Consider the following 22759-nt stretch of genomic DNA (forward strand, 5'->3'; position numbering starts at 1 on the left):
CTGAACTTTGAATTATGAAATATATTGATTGTAGAAACATGCACCAGGAACAACATATAAAATAGGGGAATGGAGCACTTATTTTGTAACTAAATCATAAAATACACCTATAAATCATTGGTGATATTGTCAATGGTGATACCACTTTGATAAAATAACACCATTGACCAGTTTAGTAACACCACTAATTATATATTATGACAATCAGCATTTTTTGTGTTTGAATAAATTCTTTCGTGTTTAACAAACGAAATATATTATTTATGAAAAACAATACTTATTTAACAATGTTTTAACAATATCATGTATTACATATACAAAGTTTTCACAAACTGGTGTAGGCTGGTACCACCAATGACACTATTTAGTCACACTATTGACATTTTTAGTTATTGATGTTATGTTATGTAATTTGAGATTTTTTAGCCTAAGAATTATTTTTTTTTCCTTTTCTTTTGCTCGGTGTTCTTGGTTTTGTGTTCAGTATTTGAAATTTGTTGTCAATGGTGATACTTTTGTGTCATTGGAGTTACTAAAGGGTCAGTGGTGTTACTATATAAAAATGCAATAATTTTTTTTTTATTAACAAATGAAAGTGTTTTTAGGTCGTATACGGAGGTTAGGCATTATCTCATCATTCAGTCTTCAACATTTTACATATATTCAGTTTAATGGAATTTTTAAATATAAAAAAACGGAAATAATTAGGACATTTAACTTTTATACAACAATTTATTCTGAAATTTATGTTTAAATAGAATGCATAGCTATATGAATACTGTTAATATGTAGTAATTTAAACCTTAACAACAAATTGGAACAGTTGTTTGATATTTAACAGTAATATTTAGTACCTAAATGCATGTTTTAAAAAATTGGTAACACCATTGACACGATTCTATCAAAGGATGACCTAAATTGTTAAAATTGAAGGAACTCTTCATTTTTCCCATTGCATATTTCTGAATATAGTTGCTACCATTCTATAGAATAGAGGGACACATTTAAATGTTTTATACAACGTCTAAGCTATATAGGCAACTATATTATTTATCTTGTGTCATAGATCAAACTTATTTGTTCAGGGTATGTTTACTTGTTTTTGTTAAAATGTCTCATTGATTGAGTTCATCCATTTCTATTGATATTTTAAAGTGTGTCTTTTTATGCTGTAATCTTACACTACTCGCTCATGTTATAGTTGGCGTCAAAATGTTAACACGTTTAATCCAGCTGCATTTGTATGCACCCGTCCTAAGTACATGAAGTAAGAAGCCTGTTGTGTAGTGGTTATCGTTTGTTGAAGGTTTTTTTTTATGTGTTTATGGTTTCTCGTCCTTTATATAGATTTGTTTTCCTGTTTGAATTGTTTTACACTAGTCATGTTTGGCACTTTTATAGCTTTCTGTTCGTCGTGAGTCAAGGCTCTGTGTTGAAGCCGTACTTTGACCTATAATTGTCAACTTTTTATACATTTTGAAAGTTGTCTCATTGGCACTCGTACCACTTCTCCTTATTCATATTGACAGTCCACGTGCAATGATATCGACCAGAGTTAGTAAATGAAAATATCCCTTTTTTAATAAATGCTATTGTAGCTTTTTTCTGGATTTTCATTTATGACGAACGCTCAAACCCAAATTTTCTGAAAAGCCATGGATTATAAGAACTAACGATGTGCAGGTGTATATGATCAATAGAGTCCTACAAAAACAGCCAAATTTCATTTTTTTGAGGTCCCACTTGTTTTCATGTTAAATGTTTTATACACTCCTGGCTTTCAGGTGTATATGATCAATAGAGTCCTACAAAAACAGCCAAATTTCATTTTTTTGAGGTCCCACTTGTTTTTATGTTAAATGTTTTATACACTCCTGGCTTTCAATATGTTTTGGTTTGAACTTTCCTAGGAATCATGACGTAAATTGTAGAGGACGCACAAATTGATAAAATGTTTAATGTAATAGGACTGGGTCGATACCACAGCTTGTGGACAGTTTGTTCCCGATGGTATTTTTTTTACTAGCACTGGGTCGATACCACTGCTTGTGTACTGTTAGTACCCGGTGGTATTATCATCCTCTGTCGATAAATCATTCACAGTTTTGATTAGTGGAAACGATTATGTTTAAGTTAAAACACACTAAAAATTTCAAATGTTTTGTTGTTGAAATTTTTTTTATTAAATTGCAGAATTTGTTTTGTATAAAAAAAAAAAACCTTATGAAATATTAATTATGAATCACTCCGGTTTCTCATTGTACTGTAATGTTAATATTCTATTGTTGTGTCCTGGTGTACTGTCGCAAATTCATGGGAGGTGTTCGTTATCATTCTGTTGTTTACATGTTGTAATCTACTATATTATTATTTATTTATGTATTTCTCTGTCGGAGTGTCCTAAGTATTCTTGTGTTTATTGGTACTGTATTCCTGTCGCGTAATGTTGTCATTTTAGCGGTATTTTTAACATTGCCATATTAGCGGGAGGTTTGGTTAGCCATAAAACCAGATTCAACCCACTATTTGTTCTTAAAATGTCCTGTACCAAGTCAGGAATATGGCAGTTGTTATCAAATGGTCCGTTTCTATGTATGTTTGCGTTTGTTTTTGTTGCACTTCACTGTTGTTCTGTTGTTTCCTCTTATAGTTGATGTGTTTCCCTCGGTTTTGGTTTTTGACCCGGATTTGTTTTCGCTTAATAGATTTATGAGTATTGAACAGCGGTATACTAATGTTGCCTTTTATTAATTCAAAAATGAAATAAAAAAATCTATAAAGGAAAATGTTTCCATCATCTTTAATGATTATTAATACAAAAGAGTATTATATATATACAAAGGCTTCATGTCCATTGAACAGTTCAGTTTTCATCAGATCTGAAAAAAGCAAAACAAATATTAAGTTTATTTAGATTATTAACTAAATATCAATATTGTAAATGTCTATAACATTTAAGTAAATGTGTAGAATATCATGCAATGATAGGCACGTAATGACATAATGCGTGTGGGTGTGTACGTATGTGTGTTGTAAATGACAAGTATTACACAATTTTACATTCATATGTTGAATGATGAAGTAAATATTTGGTTTGTTGACTTTTGAAAAACTGATATTCACCGAGGCCAACGGCCGAGGTGATTATCAATTTTCAAAAGTCACTTAAACCACATATTTACCGAAACAAACGGCAATAATTCTATATTATTGTTAAATTTAATATAGCTCTGTGAACATTCTAGAATGTATAACTATAGAGACAAAGCTGTTTAATTGATTAAATTTTGAATTTAAGTTTAAAACAAGTGTGTTACAACAATCTAAATATACCTTGCGACAATAAAATCCAACAACACAACATAACAATAATATATGAAATCATAATTGTTTACGTGTTGTTCCTTTCAATTGAAAAATATATAGTTACACGAATAATTGGATGCCAGTGAAAGAGAGACGAAAGATAGATACAAAGGGACATTCAGACTCATAAGTCGAAAATAAACTGACAACGCCATGGCATAAAAAGAAAAAGACAAACAGACAAACAACAGTATACAAAACATATCATATAATATATAGAAAACTAAAGACTGAGCAACACGAACTCCACCAAAAAAACCGGGGGATCTCAGGTACCCCAGTAGGTTAGGCAGATCCTTTACATAGGGCACCCGTCGTGTTGCTCATGCAAGAACAAATTCGGTAAAACGTCTCATTCGGGGAAAAGAGGACAGGATTGTGCACGCGGTTACGACAATTCGAAAATCCGTCGTCATATCTGTGAAATGTAACATAAAGTACTCAGCATCGTTGCGAACTTGTAGGAAAGTTCAAGGAAACAGTTGTCATGAATTTCGAGAAATTTGCGAATAAATCGGTTGAGATTACTATAGATCTATAATAATTATATTATTTTTGTTGTCCGTTTTGTTTTTGTTTGGTGTTTTTTTTGGGTTTTTTTTTATTTTTGTTTTATTTCATAGTTATCTTTGCAAATGGCTACGATATTACTGTTATATTCACTGAAAAATACATCGGATTAGAACTGTTTCAAATGGCAAATCCGTAATTTATTTTTAAAGTTTGAGAGCGTTATCGCAAACAAATTATCAACGTATCAAGCAGAACCATATCGAATGGCATATTGAACGTTTATTTTTTTAGATACATTGAAGAGAAATCATGTCATTTCCTCCTTTGTAGATTCCATAGTATTTAAGCATACTTTAAGCACAATTCCTATGTACGACTGCAGGTGGACTGTTAGTACCCGTGTGTATCGGCTCAGTATTCAGGGCATCGGTACTGACATGATTTATAACTTACTTTTTTTATAAAATGCTTAGTTAGTTAATAAATTTAGAAATCATTAAAAAAATAAGGTTCAAACTCCCTCAGGCAAACTTGTCTTTTGATGAATTTTGCTATTCATTTTTGGTACCGTTTGGTCATAAAGCTCGTCATGTGTGAAGGGTTTATACACCTGCGCTGATATGCATGAAACTACTTAAGTTCAGATTTGTTCCGAACGGACGGATTTTTCTACATGTCCTGCGATAAATTAGTACTACGATTGGATAATTAACTTAAGTGGTTTCATGCATATCAGCCAAGTTTCCAATGTTTGGGATCTACGCGTTCCTGTTGTAGCTTTTTCCATAGAAGCTTTTCGAACCCACGAGTTCTATAAAATGTTATTTTTTTGTCTTATGCATGTCACATGTTACAAATTGATTTTAAAATATATCATACCTATAGTTAATGCTTGAAATTCCTAGCTATAGATTCGGGGTTTCTTCGATATCGCTTGGATAGCAGCTGAAACAAAACAAAATATTATTTAAGAATTGAATGCTTCTTTTTATAATTTTATTGGGGTGTAAAGCGCTGACAGAAGCATGTTTTGTATGCAGCGCAGAAGCGCTTCATATCACTTTGTGGACGATCGACGCTTTTACAACTCTATGAAATTATAAAAAGAAGCCTTCAATTCTTATAATTACATTTTATGCTACAACAATGAAATTAAGAGTTATTCAAGAGCTTCGTTTGTTTTTCGATGCATTGTTTCATCATTGTCAGGGATAGCACGTGCAGTCCTAGCTGTTGTTTTTTATACGATAATAAATAAATTTGATGTATTTACTGTCTTCTGATTGGTTAAAATTATTAGTTTTATTTTCAATGTTGTCAATTTTTATGGCGACACGCCCACTCTAACGTTGTGTATTCATACGCCAACATGTGTGTACGTTGTTATTGTTAATATAAATAATATAAAAAGTTCTTTGAGCCTTATTTTTGATGAAAATTTATTTATAATGAATGGCAATAATTTATTTTGATTTTATTGAACCATAAAACTAATTTTTGACTCTTCACATGTTACATAATCCGCTTCGCGGATTATTCAATGTGAGGAGTAAAAAATTGGTTTTATGGTTCAATAAATTCAAAATAAATAATAGCCATTCATTAAATACAATCTGATGTGGGAGTGCCTCGAGTTTGTTGTCAGCTAATCAAAATTAAGGATTCTAATGAAACATATTTAACATGTACAGTAATTAAGAATAGATCAGTCAGGATTCTACTTCGTCAAAATTATCTCCCCATTACGTCCAAAAATGATAGAATCTGAAACGAGATGATATATCAAATACTTTTGCTATGTACGTTTTAAAGACAAAATATACACCTCAAACACGCCCTAACATAAAAAGGTGCACTCGATTTTCTCTTTTCGATAGAATTGTTACCCATTTTTTGGAATTTTTCTGAGTCACATAATGGAAGGGCAGACACGAAAATTACTGAACTAATAGATTGGAATGTTCTCCGTTCGTGGTAATTTTTATTTTAAATCGGAGGTTATGCCTTTTCTACATCCAACTTGATAAGTACCCATGTCGTCGACTTGATATCTAATTGTTCTGCATTACTATGTAATAGATAAATTGAAAACTTATGCAAATGGTGTTTTTAAAATAAAACACTTAGTAATTGAGAAGAAAACTGTCGTTTTATTTGATTCTATTAATATTTAAAATTTTGTTACTATAGTAAACATTACAGTAAGCATTTATCGCCTTCTCTAACAAAGAGCTTCGATTGTTTTGTTCTATTTCAACTGGGTTTCCGCCTGAGATATCTTATACTTAATAATTACATTAGATGTATGTTTCATTATAATACGTTGTTCTGATTGACTACACTGCAATCTCGCGTTATTCGGCTTAATCAACTTCATTACACAATAAAATTTATCATTCATGATGACACGAGGTCCCACAATAAAGTGCACAGGTAAATTAAATAAAAACTTTATAAAAATCGTGTTTTCATGATCCTAGCTAAAAAATGTAATTATAATATTTTGATATGCTCTGTCACTGTTTATATATTTTACACGGTTTTCACCAATTAACATATTAACAAAAAGTAAAACAAAAATGGCGAACTCCCAGGCAAATTCTAAAAGGGATAGTCCATAAAAATTGACAAAAAACAAACGCTATCAATCAACGGTACAAGTGAAAACCAACTGCCATATTCCTGCCTTGTTACAGACATTTTCCGACGAAAATGATTGTTTGAATCTTGTTTTATATCTAGCTAAACCTTCCACTTGTATGACAGTTGTTCATAGTTCCGTTATATTGACAAACTCGTCGTACATGTATGTGTACAATAGTACCTGTGCAAGTTTTCTTTGCTAATCCGGCTTCAATAAATGATAAAGAATCATAGTTTTCTACCACGAACGCATGTGTGGTGTCTGGATCAGATGCCAATAAGTTTATCTCATCTTGTTTCCTCCATTGACCAACACCTACAACAATATATACATGTGCACCTTTATATTATACTACAACAATATACACATGTGCACCTTTATATTATACTACAACAATATACACACATACACATTTATATTATACGTGTAACAGACAATGGACAATTAGAAGCATACAAAGGTGTACAAATATCATATTGTTTTAAAACCCTACACAAAAACATTGGCGAATCCTAGGGGCGGCGGTTCCGGGGGTTGGAATCCCCCTTTTCGATTTGATTTTTTTTAATTTTAAAAATGGCTTGATCCGCGCTTGAAAAATAAGCTATGATTATGCTCTTCATACTTATTTGTTTAGCTTTTATTCATATTTTTAGGTGCTGTAATCTGTAATGGGGATAATAAACTGAATTCCTGAAAGAACGCATGTGCAAAATTAATTCTTTGGTATCTGTTCTTTTTAATCTAAAGAAAATATGTTGCAAAAAGAATGATCAAATTTCGAGAAAAAAAATAAACCGTGTCGTATAAGATTGTAGGATATAGATGTTTTTGTCACTGTTCAAGAAAACGATTATGTACAGTTTAATGTCAAAATTTGTAACCAGCGTTTATTATTTTAGAGTGCACATATTTGGAATGTATCTTCGCTATCGGCATTGTAAACTTTCTATATATAATTTTCAGGGAGTAGATTATTGAATACGAGGTACCATTTCTATTTAATTTTTTGTGTAGCAATAGTTACAAACAATTTTGGGTGGTCCAGAAACACCACGTGTCGTGGCCACAAAAATCAGTATAATGTTTTTTTCAACTCATATTGTGTAGGTATACAAAGACATTAAGTTTACAATGGGATAACTATACATACCAATGGCAAATATAATTATTCCTTGTTGTTTTGCCTCTTTTGCAAGTCTGTGTGTAGCATCAATGTCTGTTGGTTCACCATCCGTAATGATAATTGCAATTTTAGGAACTTTTCCACCACGCCCGCCATTTTGTTTTAAGAATCCTTTTTGTATCAGCATTTGTAGTGCTTTGCCTGTATATGTAAGCTGCATACTCTCTGCGGTGTCTAAGTATTGGACCTTAGAAATTGCCTTCATTACTTCATCTTGATCTCTGTAACTGTTGAGCCTAAATTCAAGTATGGAATCATTTCCAAAATTTATGAAACCAACTTGTATGTCAATAGGACTGACAGTAAATCTCTTCACTACGGCTTCCGCAAACTGTTTCAATTTATTAAACGATTTATATCCTAGGCTTCTTGAGCTGTCTGCTACAAAAATGACGTCTGCCATTGCTCCATCACAATCTATAAAACATGTATATCATAATAAAGATATTCGTGCTACAATAAACGATGTCTGTGCATTTACGAATTGAATGTTTCTTTTTATAATTTTATTGGATGTAAAAGCGGTAACCGAAGAACTTTTTGTATGAAGCGCTAGAGAGCTTCTAAAAAATGTGTATACCTTTAAAGGGGCCAACTGGATGGCACAATGATGGTCATATCCTTACCAAGAGAACTGAGTTGTTCATACACATTAATTTTTGTCTTTTCCTTCAGAAAACAAATTAATTAGACTAAGTATAGTTTTAAATGTTCATTCGATTTCGTTACTGTATTGTCTATTAACATCTTGATGCTGTAAATGTAACGAAACCCTACAAAGACTTCCTCGTGGATATTGTTTTACCTTATAAAAGAGGGATTTATTATTAATCTCCAAACCGTTCCTAACATACATAATGAAGGTCATTATAGAAACTAGAAACCCACTTAAGAAACAGTATAATACATGGTGTGTGCGTGTGTGTCTGTGTGTATGAATACATCTAAATATCATGAAATCTCACCTTTTTTCTTTTTGCATTTATCTTCATCGTCTGAAATCACAAATTTTAAATATTAATATAAATAATAATCAACTTATAATTAACACAAATGCATCTAAAATCATATTAATCAAGAAAAGAAATTATACCTGACCAATTTACAGGTTACTTTTAAAACACACACACATATATATTATATATATATAAAAGATTTGATGGATAACCTTCAAATAATTTGTATTAATTTTCGAATACACTAACTTATGGTTTGGAAAAATTTCAATTAAATAAAAAACAATGTTGTAGCTCAATTTACTGTGTTAAAACAATTCTGTGTTCTTTGATTGCAAAATAAATCGTGATATTAATATTATAGCGTACTCTTCTTTTTTTTCTAGCGGAGAAAGGCGACAAAATATACGTTGTACTTTGATCTGAAACTGTTTTTCTACATTGTGACTTGGAGGGAGAGTTGTCTCATTTACAGCACTCATACCACATCTTCTAATTTATATTTAACATGTTCAATAATATTCCTTATTAGCATTTTATATTTAATGAGATAAAACAAACTACAAGAACTATGTCTGTGATCTAAGAGTTAAATTGATTTTCACTTGCAAAGGGGTAGGTTCAGTAAGACCACTTTTTGGCCCCAAAATATAGCAGTTTTACAAAATTGTGAAAATGAAATATTTTAGATATTTACTGGAATGTAAAATGCTTCTGCTACATAAATATGGGCTGTTTTTGACAATACAATGTATATGTATCGGGTACTAGCATCATTAAGTCATGCTAAATTACTGAAATCTTCACAATTTTAGCATTTTAGTTAAATTTAAGACAGTTTTCGTCTAAATTGAAAGTGGCCGCATTCGTGTTCATTCATAATATCGAAATGTTAGTTATATTTGGTGATAATACATAACATAGATAAAGGTTGCGGATGACCACGGATGCGGCCACTTTCATTTTTGACAAAAACCATCTGAAAAGTGACGTTTTTTTGGCATATCTGATGGATTTTTCATATTTAAGCTTGAATTGGAGCGTTTTTAATGACTAAATCAGTTAAAATCTTTCCCAATAACTTATTGAATCAATTAGACACTTAAGTGTTTAAAAAGTGTCAAACATTTTTCGTTAGATGAACTTGAAATTTGAGGCCAAAATCGGCCCTTACCGGACCTACTCCTTTTTATATGATCTGGATGGGGTTTACAGAAGAGAGAATACTAGCTTTAAAAAAATGAATAAAGAAAAAATGAGCAAAAAAGTTAACGAATAGAGAATAATTGGGTGCAAACGTATAATGGTTAACTGTGAAAAATAACAGAATTAGGTAATACAATATTGGTTACAGAAATGAACAATGAACAGACAACAAATAATAAATATCATAAACCAGTAATTATGGAAACATTTGATAGTAGAATAATTTACCTAATTATCATTTAAAGATCAGTAACATTTTAAAGAATACTGAAATTAAGGACTGCCTATTGTGACTCTCATAATGCATGGAGTCGTTCTGATATGGATAGCTAATCTTTATAAAGTGAAAATTTAAAAACGTATTCTGATAAAACAAATGGTGTTTACTTTGTTCTTTATCGCACACTTTATCTACCAATTCCTTTCCGATTGTTCTAAGACTGTCATAATCTTCCAACTCAAATACCCGTTCCGGATCGCCAGCAATTTTTCTCAAGTTATCAGGTCTACGATCTGGACCAACACCTTTAAGAAATAAAGAATACATCATAATTACTGAAAAGTTAACTACTAGTATATATGTATATGATGTATATTTTATTTAAACAAATGCTAACTATCTAATTCGGACAAGACAGTGGGTTTAAAGCATGTATCCGGACTTCTTTGAACTGAGTTTTACTGTGTGTATTACTGTGTGTTTGTTTATTCCGAATTGGCTAGAGGTATAGGAGGAGGGTTGAGATCTCACAAAACATGTTTAACCCCGCCGCTTGTTTGCTCCTGTCACGAGTCAGAAACTTCTACCCTTTGTTACACTGTAAAAATGATGTTTAGATCACAATTCTCAACACATCTTTTGTGCACTTTTTTTTTACACGTTTTGAAATAAACGTGTATCAGTACAATGTGTGTATGATTATGATAAGGAAGTGTTTAGCTTAGAAATATGTGTTTTATTCCTAAACACTTTCATTCTAAAACATATTTAAAAGTGTTTAAATTCAAGACATGTTTACATTTAATGTGCTTACTGAAAAATGTGTTTAGAAATTAAACCCAATTCTAAACTGACGTTTAGAACTAAACATGTTATTTCTTAGAACGATTTTTACAGCGTAGTCTTGTGTTTTTTTTTTATAATTTTAGTTCATTTATATGTTTCGGAGTTATTAAAGTGTGACGTCCATTTCGCAGAACTAGTATACATATTGTTTAGGAGCGGGATTTTCTCACTGCTTTGAAGACCCATTGGCGACCCATTGGTGACCTTGGGCTGTTTTCTGCTCTTTAGTCGGGTTGTTGTCTCTGTGACACTTTCCCCATTTCCATCTTCAATTCTATTGTAAAAGATGTAAGAGTTTAGTTTTTTTCTTCTATCTTTTCTTCTATACGTTTTTGCTACATGAATTGATACTGTAAATGTTCAAAGTTTTTTACTTTACTTGCAGATCAAAGAAAGAGTAGAATATAGAACCAATCAAATAGTAGTTTTGATCATGTTACACTTTAGTTGGAAATTGTACCTATTATAGTGTTGTTCAAATACAAATGATAATTCTAACGACTTCAACCAATAATACACATGTACAGCCAAAATATAAAGAGATAAAACAGATTGGCGAAGTTTTTTTTTTAATTTATTTTTACTAAATTTTAGCATGAATAATTTTTGTATTTATTGTAAAAGTTAGTCTAATTAGCGATAAAAACTGTAGTGACTCATGCGTAGCTAGACAATTGTTTTGCATTTAGCTAAGAAACAAACTCATTTCATATATTTTCCAGGGACATGTTCCCGCAAAAAATGAGTGTTAGATAGCATTTTAAATTGATGAAACTTGATTGCCATATTGTGGGGGGGGAAAACAGACACCATTACAGGAAAATGTTTCATGTATTTATACTTGTCTGCTAAAAGTAATAAGTTATTTAAGGAATTACTGTAATATTTTTTCTGTATAAATAACCGCAAAAATGTGGTGCACACTGTAGCGGGTTATTCAAAAGTGTGCATTTTTTTAAAGGTTATTTCGAATTGACAAAAAAATGTTACAGTCAGTCCTTATAATTTAATTCTAAATTCCATTTTCAAGGAGTATATCATAAAAATTATGTCTATAAGCTGATAGACAAAAAACTTTCTGCGAATCAGAAGTCGTGTTACATCCAAAATTAAATTATTATCAAGCAATGGTAGTGTTCTATTGCTGAGGGTTTGGATGGAAGAAGTGTCCCTTCCTTAATTATACATTATTTATTTTTTTAAAGAATTGTTTCTCTTTTCTTTATACCTTATGCCTATTATTCTCTGGTGGGTTTTTATTAAATATTTTTACAACCCATTATTGTCCATCCTTTATGTTTTTGCCTATCTATATTGGTCCATTATGTCCTATTCTGTAAACTCTAACCAGACCCTTATCACTCAACAAGGAAATTCGAAGAAATGACGCGAATGAAAGCTTAATTGATTCCAAAAAGTGACCGAACTTAGGTTATTACCGATTTTAGGGGACGGACGGATCTATTTTCAGTGACCCATGTGTTTGCATCACTAAACAATACATAATAACAAAAACAAGGATTGTGAATTTTTTCAAACGATTCCTTTCCTATTGTATGTAATTAATTTGCTATATTATGAAAAAAATACATGAAACGAAGAACTGCGCTCGTACAAAATGTAGTCGTGGGTTTGATTCCGTGGAAAAAATAAGCATGCGTAAAGGAGATGAAAGCAAATGATCAATCCGTAAAAAAAATTTCCACAACCCTTCCCCTAGAATATCAAATTTTTATCCCCTAAAGAGTAAAAACTGGTCATCCTGAATTAAGAATATCGTGTCCGAGAATGGCGACAGGGCGACCTTGTTAACTAGCACGTTACAAATCCAGCTCAGCTTGTCGGTCTAGTTCAATAGCTCATGAAAGATCATCACCAAAGTTTAAGATGATTCTAGATTTCTTTCTTACAAATTGAGACCAAAATAATGCAAATGCTAGAAATAGGATAAAAGTCAGCCGTTTCCCCGCTATTTTTTTTAAATCAAATATCTCGAAACGGTTCTATAACCTATCAGTATTTTTAGCATTATAGTATTTAGTTCCTCAACTAATGCTATTCTGATTCATAGTATCATCTTTAAATTCCACGCATGACTTCATCCTTAAGCACAATCCTTACTCATCTAACATAATAAAATACCTATAGCAAATACAATAACATTCTTTTTTCTTAGTTCCAGGAGAGCACTGGCAAAGTCAGCCTTATCGTTTGGGTTTCCGTCGGTTATGATCACGGCTATTTGTGGAACGTCAGCACGGCTACCATGTGACAGTCCTCCGTCCATTAAAAGTCTTAAAGCTTTACCAATATTAGTATCGCCACCTTTCCATTGATATTTCACAAAATTCTTCCTATCATCTAAAATTTTGGCAATTTCTTTCTTTGTTTTAAAGTCATCTAGTTTGAACAATAGTTCCGTATTGGTTGCAAATGTCATCATTCCGGTCCGCATCTGGTCTTTATCAAGATCAAACGCTGTAATGACCTCATCAATAAAATCTAATTCTTTTATAACATTAGAATTGATTTTCAAACTACTTGATGTATCAACAACAAAGAAAACATCCGCTATTTTCTTGAGGCATTCTTAAAACAAAGAAAATATGTTTGATATTAAAAATGTATATATGATGTAGACCAATATTAGAGTTAAACAGGTAGGGGATTATCCTTTTTATTGTCAATTATTAAATTCAACAGTACGTGTTCTTTTTTGACAGGTAATATGTATGTTTGTCGATTTTTCTTATGAACGTAACTATAACAACAATGACATTGGAAAATTAATTATCATGTTAACTTATTGCTGTGTTATAGTTATTGACGAAGCAAGTCGGTATATAGAAGTTAATCTGCACAGCTCAGGTGACCCTTATTAACTCGAACGACGAAGGAGTTCGGGTTAGAGGGTCACCCTGAGCGTGCAGATTAACCTCTACATACCGATTTGATTGGCCAATAACTGTTTTAACACATGACGTCACTAATTTACAAGAACGTTTTAGATGTGGACGATGCTCCGCAATCCACGGATCCTATGAAAGTTCCTTGTAGGCTTGTAGGGTAAAGAAAGGCGGAAATACGACTTGGGTAAGTTTTAAATTGATAACTTTTTTTTTGGTTTAGACTTACTGTAAAATTGCGATTTAATGGTAGATTTTTTAAAAAGTTTCTGTCAAATCTATTCCCATTTTTTATTTAATAAGTGACGATTAAGACTTTGACATATTGTGTACTTTCAAATCGTTGTATGAAAAAAACCCAACATAACTGAAAGGATTATTGAGCTTTTGAATTTCTTTCCCTAAATGATATGCTTTAAAAGAGAAAGATATACCGAGGAAGATTACCTAAACTTTAAATGTTGAATAAACAGAAAATACGTTTCTCTTTCCAATCTTTTACTCCCCCTCCCCAAAATTGCTTTGTATCAACTGTATTAATTTTTTAAAACACGTCCATCTAAATGAAGTCTGTTTGATCTCCAGCTAATCTCCCTGTTTTAAAAGAGTCCGTTAACATGACCCCTTTTAAACTCGATCCAAAAATATGGGGAATAGATATTCAAAAAGTCGTTATAATTTCCATTAAGTCTAAAAAATAATCCAAATCAATCCAAATCCGAATTTTTTAATTCGGATATTCTTAGATACAGTCATTTCTTTTTTGGCAGAAATTACCCAAAATTTTTTTAACCATCTTTCTGAATTTAAAACACTGATTTAAGATTTATCTTGTACACAAAATATAATAATACATTTTATGTTCAAGCTAAGATTAAAAAAAAGAAATTAGAAACCTTTCATTTTTCCTATTTTGAACCTACGATGTTTGTACAAAGTTCAACTGTGTCGTAATTTCAAGGCAGATGGATGATTCGGGTGGGGGTGGGGGGGCTAACATGTCGTCAACCTAGTATTGGACAAAGAATCGTGTTTTAGCTAAAAAAAGTCAAACTTGTTCTTAGTCTCGCTACACTCGGCGATATCCTTTTTTAATTTGATAGAATAACGTCCCTTCAAAATCTAGGAACCGCCCTAAAGGTAAAAATAGATTTGAACTGTGCAGTATATCTGAGGTAGTTAATGCACACCTTAGCTGTGCATTATCCAGATTATACCACAGAAAGAACAAAGAGATTTTACGCATGCCATGTGTTAATTGTTAAAATTGTACTGGAAAAGATGTGATCTGAATGCAGATCCTGCTCTTTGTAGGTCTGTCCGTCAGGATGTCTACTGTCGAATAATCCTGCTTTCTGTAGATCTGCCCGTCAGGTTGTCTACTATCGAATAATTCTGCTTTCTGTAGGTCTGCCCGTCAGGAAGTCTACTGTCGAATAATCCTGCTTTCTTGAGGTCTACCCGTCAGGAAGTCTACTGTCGAATAATCCTACTTTCTTGAGGTCTTCCCGTCAGGATGTCTACTGTTGGATAATCCTGCTTTCTGTAGGTCTGTCCGTCAAGATGTCTACTGTCGAATAATCCTGCTTTCTGTAGATCTGCCCGTCAGGTTGTCTACTATCGAATAATCCTGCTTTCTGGATGTCTAATCGTCATGAAGTCTACTGTCAAATAATCCTGCTTTCTTGAGGTCTTCCCGTCAGAATGTCTACTGTCGGATAATCCTGCTTTCTTTAGGTCTGCCCGTCAGGTTGTCTATTGTCGGATAATCCTGCTTTCTGTAGGTCTGCTCATCAGGATGTCTACTGTCGGATAGTTCCCCGTTTCAGAATATAACGTATTCTGAGTAACATTTTCAAAAAGTCGTACACCAAAGCGTCGTGATTGGTTAAAAACGTCCTAAATAATTGAAATTCAACCAATGACGTGACGTTATTTTCCTCATTTTGGGATACGAACAATAAAATTACCCATAATCCTTTAGATTCTGAAACGGCCTATTGAAAATTAATAAGTAAAAACAATGAACTTTTAAGTTAGGTTCTTAATTTGAAAATTACCAACCTGTATATATACATGTATCTGAAAATATCCGACCAGTATATTTTTGTAGGTAGATCTTTGTAGTACAAAACAAACGATAAATCAGAGTACAATGTAGTGTGTCATTTTACTATACACTGATCATGGTTTCTATGTGTGTGTGCCTTTCTGTAGTGCATGTTTCTGATTATCCTGACATATCAGTGTAATGTGTCATTATACTATACACTGCTCGAGATTTCTATTTGTATGTGCCTTTCTGTAGTGCTTGTTTCTGCTTATTTTGACATGTAATGTGTCATTTTACTATATACTAATAATGATCATAGTTTCTATTTGTAAATGTCTTTCTGTAGTGCTTGTTTCTGCTTACCCTGACATATCAGTGTAATGTGTCATTTTACTATACACTGATCATAGTTTCTAATTGTATGTGCCTTTCTGTAGTGCTTGTTTCTGCTTACCTTGAAACATCAGTATAATGTGTCATTTTACTACACACTGATTATAGTTTCAATTTGTATCTGTCTTTCTGTAGTGCGTGTTTCTGCCTACCCTGACACATCAGTATAATGTGTCATTTTACTATACACTGATCGTGATTTCTATTTGTATGTGCCTTTCGGTAGTGCATGTTTCTGCTTACTCTGACAAATCAGTGTAGTGTGTTATTTTACTATACACTGATCATGGTTTCTATTTGTGTGTGTCTTTCTGGAATGCTTGTTTCTGCCTTCCCTGACATATCTTGCTTTAACGTAGTATAATGGTTGTGACTTACTTCGATAGACTGGAGGTTCCGGATGTCCCGTAGGTGCTGGAGCTTAAATATATAGATATTTTATGTATAAAAGTTTCATATGTTTTTCACTTTAAAATAATTGCTACGTTATAATCTTAATAGTGCTAGAAAACATGAAGTCGCTGGATTTTCTAGTAGATTGTGATACTGATTTCTTATCTAATAAGGGAGCTACCATTTTTATTTTTATGGGGTGGGGGGAGGGGCTAGGATAAAAAATTATGTCCTGCATTTTTTTTAGTTGTAATCTCTGTCCTGCCTATTTATTTTTCACTCTATTCGGTCCTGCCTTTTTAATTTTCACTCTATTCGGTCCTGCCTTTTTAATTTTCACTCTATTCGGTCCTGCCTTTTTCTTTTGTTAGTTTATCCGGACTTTGTTTTACATAAATTGTCATCCTGCCTTTATTTTTGCCAAGTTGCTCATCCTGCCTTTTTTTCACTCAAAACTCCTGTCCTGCCTTTTTTTCAAATTTCTGTCTAGTCACCCCCCCCCCCCCCCCCATAAATATCAAATGGTAGCTTCCTAAGTGGTATCTCAGAGACGAATTTTTACTAACAGAGTCTGCCGTTTAACATAGATATAAAAAGATGTGGTATGAGTGCCAATGAGACAACTCTCCACATGTATGTTTTTCGAGGGTGAGTACTTATTCATGCGACCATGCTTGTCAAAAAGAAAGAACTCATTTCTTTGAAGATCAGTGAAGAAGAAAGATAAAGTTTGCGTAAATATTATCTTAAAATAAATAGAGAAACATATTCGACAAACCTCTTGCTTTTAGTTTACAATTTTAACTGTCAAGAGCAGAGAAATGTCGTATCACATTTTATACAGTCGTAAAATTTTAGGTCTTCAACATTTTCCTAGTTATACAAATTTGGTATCAGTGCAGCTACATTTATTGAGAGTGTATTTTGTTTTAAAAATATGTCCTCCTTGTGTTTCAAGTGGTTACCTGAGGGCACCGATTACCTCAGGGCATACAGCAGCGGACCTATCTTCAACCTGCGTTTCAAGTGCAATCTTGATTAGGGTCTAAATGGGATTAACATGATAAACAATATTGGGCTAATTGTGCAGAATGAATGGCAAAAATAAATAAAATATTATAGAGGAATAGAGGACAAAAAAAATAAAGAAAAGAGAAAATTTGAGTGCTTAAACATATAGAATAGAGAACATAAATGGGCAAAATGTGAAGAATAAGTGGCAAAAGAATAAAGAATTAAAGGACTTCCATCCAGACCCTCATAGAGTTCCGAAACTTACAGTCAAGTGCATTCCAAATGCGCCGTGAGTCTAATAAAAAAAAGTTCCTATGTTTCCAAATGAAAGACCCCGTAACATTATTTTGATTTCTTAAAGTAAAGGTTTAAAAATACTTACGAGACCGTGCTGTAACCTGCAAAGGCAAACAGCATATAAAAAACAAAGAAATAGATTTGGTAGTCAACTGTTCTAGGATTATCTGCCAAAAGCGTAATTTATTTCTAAACTGTCATTTAAAAATCATACAGAAACTAAGGTTTTAACTCAACCAGGCAATGTTGACCTTAGGTGGATTTGGCTATTTTTATAACTTTTTTGTCTCATAAAGCTCTTCAAATGTTTCGGTTATTATACATCCTTATCTTTTAAAATCTTCGGCTTTGAGCGTCCGGATGCCGGATGAAGGTGATTCCAGAAACGCGCTTCGAACACATGAACTTTATAAAGTATTTTATATAATTTATATTGGATATTACATTCAATTCAAATATGTTTGTGACTTTTATTTTTGGGGAGGCATCTTTAAGTAAAATATTTGGGTTCATATTGAATTTTTCGGATTTTGTACTGCTTTTCCTTAGTTTTCTTGCTCCTATGTTGTGTTTTTTTTGGTCACTATAATATATATCAATAAAAATTATAATTGACTGTAAAAAAAAGAGGTAGCAGGAAATGAAATGATTATTAGTACCTAAACTTGGTTCTAAAGATCGTTTTAAAAAGGACCCAGTGATTTGTTATATATCATAATACTGAAAAACTATTGTAAAATGTTTTTAGAACTGAACATTATCATTTAATTGAAAAGGGTTAAATTTGATCAATATAGTAATATGTTTTTGTGACTTATTAGGAATATATAATATAGTCCTCCGCTAAATTACATTTACAAACTAGAAAAAAGTCTTTTTAAGCCCGAGAATATCTTCTTTCTTATTTAGAGTTCAAACAAAAACGGACCATTTGTTGAAAAACCCGGGCATTTTAAATATTGCTCTCGAAAAAACACGAGCAAAACAAAATACTGAATTGTTAGTGAACTACTAGGAACTTGTTCGTCGTTTGTGCTCAAAACATGTAAAGCATATTGAGAAGGATGAACAGTCACGAATAAAACTAGAATACTCGCGAAATAACAGTAGATCAATTTCATCGCATGTAATCTCACTCGAACAATCCCGATCTTCACTAGAACAAAATGGAGCGATTCTTGGAGCGAAATAAAGAAGAAGAGCAAATTCACTCGAAAAAAACACGATCTCAGCCGGACACTATACCTACCGTGATTTAACACGATATCAAATTTAAACAATTTGAAATAAATTAAATAATCAATAGTGCTTATGTCCCGAAAGTTTGTGGATCTCAACAGAACCTTTTATGGCTATAAGACATTAGCAACTCGTCGTCAAATGATCATTTTAAATCGTTTAGAATGCAGCGACCATTACGTATACACTACTGCAACGAGGAGCATATTAGGTCTATAATTATCCATTCTGACTAGACTGCAGTTGGCTATTGACACATTTCAAACAGCCAATGAAGCCCATCGTTCATTCGAACATCCATATATAGGCTGTCTTAAAAAACGAACAGCCAAAATGAGTCTGTCTTGTATTACAAACAGCTAAATGGAGGTTGTCATCCAAACGAACAGTCACATTGATGCTATCTTAGCTTTAAACCTACTGCCGAACTTTAGAAATTTAGGTAACCAACAAATATGATACAAAAAAAAACCCGGATAAAGCAATTCCTTGGTTAAAACTGAAGTACACGTAGCTATCAAGATCAAAAAAATAATTTACGATTTAAGTGTGGACCACTTGTGTAAACCAATCTCATATGTTTGATAAATGAATACCCAAATCTCATTTTCTTCATTTATTTTAGTTTAATGTAAGTTTTGCGAAGTATCCAAAGACGTTTAAGGTAGCTCGGGTGTCTTCCTCCATCTTGTATTGTAAAATAGCAGAAAACAATCGGTCGAGATCTTCAATGTTATATGCATTTCACCAAAATATAGAATATCTGTTGGTTGATTAAATTTTTTCAACTTTGCCATACGAGGGGAGATAACTCAGATAGCGTAACTTTTATAATGGAATGTGTTATGAATATTTCTATTTTGTTTTCTTACAAGAAAACGAGTCCCGTAACCATAATTTTTTTCATTTTCTGAAAGCCCATTATAAGAGCTGCTGTCTCATATTTTATCTTAAAGCTCTTTGGTTTAGTTGTCTTTCTATCACAAAAAATGGTGTTTTCCATTTACACATTTTGCACAACATGTAGCTTGTATAAAAGCGCCGTGACCCATACTTTTTATAGTATATTTGAGGATCGAAGCCATGATATTAATTACATTTGGTCAAATTATAAAAAAAATCTATGGATTTTGAATAAGACCACGCCCCCCCCTTTTTTTCACCTTAAGCAGAAGGGACGGATCCAGCCATATTTAAAAGGGGTTCCAACCCAGGATAAAGGGGAATGTCCCCATTCACAAAGCATTGATCTTTAAAAAAAAAAAAGGGGTGGTTCCGACCCCCGGGCCCCCTTTTGGATCCACCATTAAACAGATTTCATTTGGTACGTGATCAACAACCGCGGATTGAACAGTCCAGCGTTTTCTTAATATTAAACAAACTTCATTTGAACTTTGGTGGATAGGTGTCTTATTGGCAATCATACCACACCTCCTTATTTTTATATAAGGGTTTTAAACAAACACTATAAATAAATTTTGAAGCAATATTTTTTACATTAGAAATCATTCAGCTTCGTTCACGAGGAGAAAATTTACATAATGCAGGTAAATATACATATTTCTAATAATTTTTGTGACAATATATCGTCTCTGACTTCTTATTTTAGTATTTTTAGAATAATATTTTAATTAAAAATAAAATAAGGTGCATCATCTCAAGATAAAATTTGCCACGTAAATGTTCAATTTCAATTTTAGCGACAAACAATTTCAAATATGGAATATTCATGAGAACTGGGTTTTTAATTAGGCATTTATAATTTTGGAAGTTTATATAAACAAAACAATTATTGAAATACCTTGAATTAAATTTAAAAAAAAATATTTTAAAGATTCTTATTTATTTAGATTTTAAATACAAACTGGAACAAAATACTAATTTTTGTAGTATCCTTCATTTGAAAAATATCACTGCCAGATGTAAAATTTAAGGATGTTCGCTTCCCGTGTTTTTGACTCTTTGTCAGATATTGGAAATCCTCTAGTGTTATCAATGTGCTGCCTAGAAACATTTTGTGAGGTAACCCCTACTTTTCTTTTAATATTCTTAAAACTATTGGTTAAAAGGCTACTTTTGAAAATCTGACAAAAATCCTTGTTATTTTTTCATAGTTTTTGAAAGAAAAAAGGTGCCAATGATAAATGTAGGAAAAATCTAGAGAGAATCATTTCCCGCCAAATTTTTAATGGCTTACATCTAAAAAAAAAACCATGGACACTTGCCTTGCATTTTGTTCTTGGCTTTTTGAGTTTTGTTATTGATGTACTATAAAAAAAAATAATGTTTTTATTTTGAAACAGAGCAGCGAAAATCCTTTAAATAAAGCCAATGTTGTATAAAGTACGTATTTCATGCAAGGTACTTACACGTGCAATCAGCAACAGAGAAAACAGCGATAGGACAAGCATTGCGTTCGTCTTTCCTGCAATACCAGTAGTAACGAAGGCTGCCACATGTTTATTTTTATAAGGGATTGAATATAATTACAATTTTATTTATTGCAATTATTTTTATTATCAATTTGCTAAAGTTACATCATAAATACAAAAAAATATCGTTTGCTACATAGACAAAAATACTTAATATGCTTTATTGCTTCAATTTTTGTATTAACTTACATAGTTGACTTTAAAATCATACATTACAGGATAGTTTTACATAATTTGCCAGAAAAGTGGTGTTGCTATCTGTTGGAAGAGAACCACCTTTTCAGATTAGTTATTATTTCCACTAATTAACAATTTTATCTTGTTAATGAATCATGCTTATTATCAAGGACAACAAATGGAAGTGTTTAACGACCTTGACTGGCTATACAGCCCTTGCACGGTCGGTTATCAAGGACGTATATAACTAACATCTAATATACGTCCTTGTTATTATGTAAAAAAATCGTGACAAGTATTGATGTGTTTAAAATATATATGATATAGTAGTGTTTGTTACTATATATATATACTATATATAAAAATATTAATTTTCGCGAACCATTTAGGTCACGGAAATTCCAAAATATGGCATCAGTAAGGAGAGTTGTGCAAATAATGTGAATACACAGAACCCCCATCCAAATTATCTTTAGCTAAAAGTATTCATGATCATTTTCTATTTTATATGTACTAACAACATTCCATTTTTCTATAATTTCGATTAAAATATTCCAAAATCTGAGTTAAAAAAAGTCAAATGCCCAAAATAAACATTGTCTGATTGGTTGAAGTACTGTGGCGTCAATGATAAGCATAGCAAGCCTCGATGTAAAGCACACGCTTCACATGAATAAGGAGAGTTTTACAAATAATGTGAATACACAGATCCTCCATCCTATTTATATTTTGCTGAAAATGTTGCAATGTTCATCATTTCTGTTTTGATTCTGCTAACAACATTCCATTTTTTCTTTAATTCCGATTTATATATGTGGAACCCGCAATAAAAATAGATGGCCTCAATGATTTAAACGCAACGCAAAAAATTCCGTTGACCCTGAATTCAACGGATCGATAATAGCATCATCACCATCA

At 32.2% G+C, this 22759-nt stretch overlaps 1 protein-coding gene across 4 annotated transcripts; it reads right to left on the bottom strand.

Annotated features, from left to right (window-relative positions):
- Positions 1-2785: 2785 nt before the first annotated feature.
- On the bottom strand, positions 2786-21806 carry LOC139527732 (cartilage matrix protein-like). 4 transcript variants are annotated; one of them, XM_071323371.1, is made up of 10 exons: positions 21602-21702; positions 18079-18094; positions 16668-16709; positions 13080-13526; positions 10259-10396; positions 8675-8704; positions 7677-8126; positions 6704-6838; positions 4759-4824; positions 2786-2879 (listed from the first exon to the last, which is right to left on the bottom strand). In XM_071323371.1, the coding sequence occupies exons 1-9, from the start codon at positions 21641-21643 to the stop codon at positions 4781-4783; spliced, it is 1344 nt and encodes a 447-aa protein (XP_071179472.1). In that variant the 5' UTR covers positions 21644-21702; the 3' UTR covers positions 2786-2879; positions 4759-4780. The 4 variants fall into 4 exon arrangements, with proteins under 4 accessions (XP_071179472.1, XP_071179470.1, XP_071179473.1 ...); XM_071323369.1 differs by lacking the exon at positions 18079-18094 and having other exon boundaries at positions 21580-21806; XM_071323372.1 differs by lacking the exon at positions 16668-16709 and having other exon boundaries at positions 21602-21668.
- Positions 21807-22759: the final 953 nt, after the last annotated feature.

Source organism: Mytilus edulis, chromosome 6 (assembly GCF_963676685.1).
Source record: "Mytilus edulis chromosome 6, xbMytEdul2.2, whole genome shotgun sequence".
NCBI lineage: Eukaryota > Metazoa > Mollusca > Bivalvia > Mytilida > Mytilidae > Mytilus > Mytilus edulis.